General features: G+C 42.7%; 1 protein-coding gene across 2 annotated transcripts; it reads right to left on the reverse strand.

The window, feature by feature from the left end:
• Positions 1-937: 937 nt before the first annotated feature.
• Positions 938-6203, reverse strand: CLDND1 (claudin domain containing 1). Of its 2 annotated transcripts, XM_029940678.1 has the most exons (4): positions 6057-6100; positions 4570-4635; positions 4035-4344; positions 938-1955 (listed from the first exon to the last, which is right to left on the reverse strand). In XM_029940678.1, the coding sequence occupies exons 3-4, from the start codon at positions 4324-4326 to the stop codon at positions 1801-1803; spliced, it is 447 nt and encodes a 148-aa protein (XP_029796538.1). In that variant the 5' UTR covers positions 4327-4344; positions 4570-4635; positions 6057-6100; the 3' UTR covers positions 938-1800. The 2 variants fall into 2 exon arrangements, with proteins under 2 accessions (XP_029796538.1, XP_029796537.1); XM_029940677.1 differs by lacking the exon at positions 4570-4635 and having other exon boundaries at positions 940-1955; positions 6057-6203.
• Positions 6204-6545: the final 342 nt, after the last annotated feature.

Here is a 6545-nt window from a genome sequence, read left to right on the forward strand (position 1 = left end):
TTATCATAAATTCCCTCAACAACAGCTGTGGGAAGAAAGCTGATGATCTTACAAAGCACCCCCTTCTGTTCTTACATTAATTATTAGTAGTGTATTAGGATCAACGCTAAGTCAAATTCTATCCTATAGTGCTAGTTTTACTTTCTAGAACTACATAAAAGTCTTTTCTCCAACTTTCCTTCAAACTGTTAGAAATAAACTTCTTCCTATACATTTCCAATACAAAATGGGTTTAAATGTGCAGGTTGAGAGGTGCCTGAGTGGCTCAATAGATTTAGGCATCCAACTTTGGCTCAGGTCATGATCTTGCGGTTTGTGGGTTCGAGCCCCATGTCAGGTTCTGTGCTGACAACTCAGAGCTTGGAGCCTATTTTGAATTCTGTGTCTCCCTCTCTCTCTGCCCCTCTCCCAGACACACTCTTTCTCTAATTATTAAAAAGAATTAGAAAAAAATAAATGTGCAGATTGAGGGGCACGTGGGTGGCTCATTCGGTTGAGCGTCTGACTTCAGCTCAGGTCATGATGTTGTGGTTCGTGAGCCTGAGCCCTGTATCAGGGTCTGTGCAGACAAGCTTAGAGCCTACAGCCTACTTTGGATTCTATGTCTCCCTCTCTGCCCTCTGCTACTCATGCTCTATGTCTCTTACTCTCAAAAATAAAATTAAAGTTAAAAAAAAAAAAAAAGCCTTTAAATGTGTAGGTGTGGGGCGCCTGGGTGGCTCAGTCAGTTAAGCCTCCGGCTTCGGCTCAGGTCATGATCTCACGATTTGTGGGTTCAAGCCCCACATCAGGCTCTGTGCTGACAGCTAGCTCAGAGCCTGGAGCCTACTTCAGATTCTGTGTCTCCCTCTCTCTCTGACCCTCCCCTGCTCTCACTGTTTCCCTCTATCTCTCAAAAAATAAATAAAAGACATTTAAAAACAATTTTTTAAAATGTGCAGGTGGACTTATATGCAGACTTTTAACAGAATATACTATAAATGTATTTTCTCTTCCTTATGATTTTTTTAATAACATATTCTTTTCTCTTACATTATGTAAGAATACACCATACAATACATATAACATACACAATATGTCAGCCACTGTTTTATGTTATTGGTAAGGCTTCTGATCAACAGTAGACTGTTAGTAATGTACTGGGCAGTCAAAAGTTGTATGTGGATTTTCAACCACATGGAGGGGTTGGTGCTCTTATCTCCTACATCGTTCAAGGTCAACTATACTTGCCATTTCATGGCTTCCTCTCATGACATGGTCATTCTTTTGGACAAGCTCCAGTAAAGTCTCGACAACCAGAAAACCAGGTCCAAATCTGAAGACAGTATTACCCAGGCAGTCTGACCACCAAGGAATAGAAAGCTTCTAATAAATACTTTCATTTGTTTTTGATGTTTAAGAATTATTACCACTTAAGGCTAGATTAAATTTTTTTGGTAGCCCTAATCCTTAGCTGACTCATAGAGTTTACAGTCAATGTTTTTTTACATATCCCTATCTGACCTCAGGTAGCTGAAATGTTTAACTCAAATACAGGAATTTATTATTTACCCCTATAAATTTACTCTTCAAAAGGGCCCACTCATAACATCTTTGGGGGAAGTCTGGATTCTGTCATCTAATGTATTATTAGCTGCTTCTCTGAACTTCATATTTGCAATTGGTTAAGTATGTATCTAACCTTAAAATATGTTCTCAACAGAAGACAGTTCATCAGGATTCCGGTAGAGATCTTATTTCAAGTCGACATGACATACTGATTCACCTTGTTCCCAAAACAGAAATCAACAAATGGCAAGATTATTTTCTTTTTTCCCCAACTGTCCTGCTGAAATCAGTGTACTCACAGGTCCGAAGCAGATCAATCCCACTATTGTGGTTTCCAGGATCAACAAATTTCTCCATGAACTGCTCATTTAGCGTGAAACTCGTGCATTTTGTGACATCAAATGACTCTGGAACACGAATAACAATGACTGCTTGTTGTTTGAATTATAAACACTTAACAAAAATCCCTTTCAGTAATTATTCTCTTAAATAAAAAGTGATATAGAAAGATGTTCCCAGAGGACAGCAACCTCTTTGGCCTTGAGTGACACACAAGATTCACTGATGCCCAAGGGATGCCAGTGGTTCTCAGCACTGGGCTTAAGACATAGGTACAAGGGGAAAAAGGTCGGAGTGGTAAAATGAATGAGAATAGATGTGCATGAAGTCTAGACAGGAGAATAAATAGGAACTTTGATCTTCTCCCTCAAACCTACTCCTCCAGCTGTCTTCTTGCATCTCAGGTAATGACAATTCCATCCTTCTAGTTCTTCAGACCAGACACTTTAGTCATTGTTGCCCACATGCATCCCACCAGGAAATCCTCAGGGGCCCACCTTCAAAACATAACTAGAATCCAGCCACTTACTGCTCAGTGCTACCGCCATGGTCTAAGTCACAATCATCTCTCACCTGACTTAGTGCAAAAGCCGCCTGGCTTCCACCTTTGCCTACTACCTAGGTTTTCAAAACATCCATCTAGGTGACCAGATCATCTCTACCCTGCTCAAAGCTCCACAATGCTCCTTCACATTTGGAGTAAAAACCAAAGCCCTATCATGCCTAAAGACTCTTGCAAGGTTTACCCTACTCTAAAGCCCAGAGCACGGTTCTGACAGCACGCCCCACTCCCCTTCCTTGCCCTCCATTCCAGCCCAGTGCCTTCCTTGCTGGTCCTTGACCCATTCGGGCATGCTCCCACTGTAAGGCCTTTGCAGTAGATGTTCCTTCCAACCTAAATGATTCCCCCTGCCTCTGCAATTTTCCATATAGCCAACTCCTTCACTTACATCAAAACTTTACTCATGTAATGTCTTCTTGTTGAAGCCTATCCTGCCTCTACTACTGAATATTACAACTTATGCCCACCAACATCCCCTGCCCTACAGATCCCAAACCCCCTGTATTTTGATGCATTTTTTTCATAGTATGTGTCATCTAACATACTATATAATTAACTACTGTTTATACTATTAAACTCATTTATTTAGTTAACTGCATGCATCCCTTTCAAGAATGTTGGACTCCCTAGGACTAGAGATATTTTTTCCCTATGTACTACATGAAATATGGAGGCATGAAATAAATATTTGTCGAATGAATGATAAGCGATTGGTCAGATTCAAACATCAAGTGCTCCTATGCTCTCATTAGGTAGAATTGAATACTTTACAATTAATTTTAACCAACTCCCTCCCCCCACAACTTTCTTTTTCCCATTATATAATCACAACTATTGTCCTTCTGATGTATGGTAACTTGAACCTGCTGTGCTGTGATTTGAATACAGTGCTTCCCACTAAGTGGTCAACAGAAGTAGTCGTAAATAGAAACAAATTGTAAAGTTGTTCCTTAGAAACAGTTCTAAAGTTTCCATTTCAATAATTGGAAATTAAAAATTTTAATGGTAAGAATGCTTGTAAAATAAATGAGACAATTTCTTATATTTTTATTTCTGTAATGCATATTTTTAACCTGCAAACTCTATCAGTTGTTGTAAAACAGACTCGAATATGCACAGATTTAAATGTAGAGTTGGATCAAATTATAGTCTCTAAGATTCACAGGGCAAATGATAATAACCACTAAAACACAGCTAACACATCAAAGACTATTAATTCATATGTGTTGATTTGATTTGATAATAATTCTTTCATCAGTTACCAAATATTTAAAGTCTCCCAATGTACTTTTCCAATTATTTCCTCATGACATATGTGAGATTAATAAAAAGAATTTTACTGGGTAAGTACAGAGATTTAAACTGGCTTTCCCACAATAAGGACAGTTACTCATCCAACCAATAATAGTGAGTATCATGGTAATTTATGGAAGATGGGCAGAGAAGGCGGTAGAGAGAGAAGAGACACATAGATTTATTTCTTTGGAGAGAAAAAGAACCCACAAACCTGCTAATACATAACTGGGTCATCATCATCACTTTATTATTGAGTAGGTAAAGGAGACAGAAGTTAAAAGAGAAATACCTGTCCTTTCTGGTGGGCTATACCAGTATGTGTTTTGAGGTATAGTGATACACCGTCTCCACAAGCCTACTGTGCCATTAAATCGGAAAAGCGCATCATTATAAGTCTTTTCATCTGCCTCATCACTATCGAAGTCGGTCCAGAGGCTTTTGTTCAAATCACTGGAATTTTCTTGAACTGGACTTCGATATTCATACCAGAAGTCTGTGCCAATTGAGGCTGCCATGTAGATGGTGGAAATGAGGCTAAGCACACAAGCAATTACAAATGCTGTAGCAAAACGGTTATCCATTCTGGCATTCAGACTGCTCTGTTTAAAAGTTGGAGAAAGAAGAAATGTTAGACTTCATGGACAAATAGAGGTTATTTTGAAAGGAATTATCTCAAAATCACCCTTTATCCTACTCCCCATCCCTTGGCCCTTAAAGTAATATATAATCACTAAAGAATATAAATAAATAAAGGCAAGCATGTTCTTAATTAAGTTCAAAATAAAACTCATTATTATGAAAGTACTTATTGAATGCTCACATACCCAGGATGCTACGGAGACAGAGGTCTTGTTCTCTAGTCTATCACCTGCACACTAAAACAGACAACACTGAAATGGACATACACATTACAGATACAAACAGCAGACATGCTCAGAGTCAGCAGGGTACCATACATAAACTCTTAATTACACACTGAATTTTTATACAAGCTGCAGAGCATTAAATTTCTGGGTTTGAGTGTGAACAGGGCAGTAGAAAAGGAAGCAGAGATGTTGGCTCCTCCCAGTATCCTCTGAAGAGGAAAACCTTCTAAACCAAGGTTAAGAATCAGGAGCTATTTGGAAAACAGAGTTGAGATGTTTGTTAATCCACACATAAAGGTAGTTCTGGGTACGCAGAATAGCACAGAGAACAGTAACTATAATAATGCTAGATAGCAATCTGCTCTTAATCTATTAAAGCTAAGGAAAACTCCCTTACGCGGCTAAATTCTCCACTCCTATCTACTCTCCCCCTTCCTTACACTTTTGAATCTCCTCATCTGCAAACTAAATGATTCCCCCTCCGCCAGAAGGAAAACTGTATTAGGCAGAATATGAACATTCCTAATGTATCAGGATTCTGGCAGAGACAGAGTTGGGACACGGGCTTTTTTTTCCAGGAAGCAGCTTTATTCAGCGGGCTAAGACCCAAAAAGCTGAGCCCCCAGCGCAGGGCAAGGGGGGTGGTGGGTGTTGTCTTTTGTCAATTTTTGCTCTTTTGTTTCCCATATATGGTAACATAACAGTCTGAATAAGCTGTCTACGTTACAGAGTCCTGGGGAATGTCAGGCACCCGCACGTAGCCAGGTAGCCGTCCCTCCCCGTGAGGTTTTCACCACATTCTTTAGGGAGGGGCTCTACCACACAAAGGCGTGGACAGGACTCAAAGCAGTAGTAGTAAATGGCCGCAGTAAAATGACTCAAGGCGGATCAAGCCGAGTCAAATCCTGCAAGTATACACCGTGCCCGCACCAAACACCTTACAAAGGCGCAAGAAAACAGGCTCGCAAACTGGGGTTGCTGAGTTTGGAAGATAGGAAGTGTGACATACGAGAGATCGGGGCAATTACACTGATTAACACTAACTCCAGAAGTTGGTTTTGTATTGTTGTTCTTTCTAATTCTCTTTGATTCCGGTGCTCTCAAATGACCTTAAAAGGTCCCGGCACCGAGAGCGGCTGTTTACCCAGGCCGGACAACTAGCGTTATCACCTCGCAGGGCGCACTACCAAGCTGGGGAGGTCGAGGCAGGCCGGGGCTGGGGCCCGGCAGGCCGCTGTCACCCCAGGCCAGGGGCCTCAGGTACGCGACCAGGCCCCTCCCCAGACCACTCGGCCGAAGGAAAAACCCCGCCGCAGCGCTGCGTGCGGTTGGGCACCCGACCGCCCGCCCGGGGCCGCTCCCGGGGAGGGGCCCCTGTTCAAACTGCTGAAAACATCCAACGGCTACGCGACCCCTGCCCGGAGACGCCGACCCCGCTCACTCACCGCCCATCCTCCTGCTCCGCCAGCTTCACCCTCAAGCTCAGACCACAGCACCCTACTCTCCCCGCGCCTCCTCTGACGCACTTCCCTGCAGATCCCGCCCCCTCCATAACTCCCGCGCCTCCGCCTCCGCCTCCACCCGAGGCTGGGCCTAGGCCCAGGGCCGAGGGGGCTTGTGGGAGTTGTAGGAGGGACAGAAGGAAAGTTGCGGGAGGCGGCGGCGGTCCGCATTTCTGGCGCCGCGCGCGGTGCATTGTGGGGGGTGTAGTTCAACTCCGGAGGGAACGTAGGTGCTCAAATCTGGGGTGATGGAATCTTGTATTTTATGAAGGAAGGGAGGAATGTACGCAAAGGCGACCTGTCTCTGGTCACCGCCAGTCGTTGATTGTGACTCATATAACAGGTTTTCCAGTCTTGTGCTCTCCCTGTCACATAATCTTACCTCTAAACATGTCAACAGCAATAATATACTTTTGAGATATTAACCCATTT

Source organism: Suricata suricatta, chromosome 5 (assembly GCF_006229205.1).
Source record: "Suricata suricatta isolate VVHF042 chromosome 5, meerkat_22Aug2017_6uvM2_HiC, whole genome shotgun sequence".
Taxonomy (NCBI): Eukaryota; Metazoa; Chordata; class Mammalia; order Carnivora; family Herpestidae; genus Suricata; species Suricata suricatta.

Excerpts from the sequence above, each read along its gene's own strand:
- CLDND1 (XM_029940678.1), bottom strand. The coding sequence starts at position 4,326 with ATGGATAACCGTTTTGCTACAGCATTTGTAATTGCTTGTGTGCTTAGC. Across the intron at positions 1,956-4,034 it reads TAGCCCACCAGAAAGGACAG|AGTCATTTGATGTCACAAAA; the intron begins GTATTTCTCTTT and ends TTCGTGTTCCAG.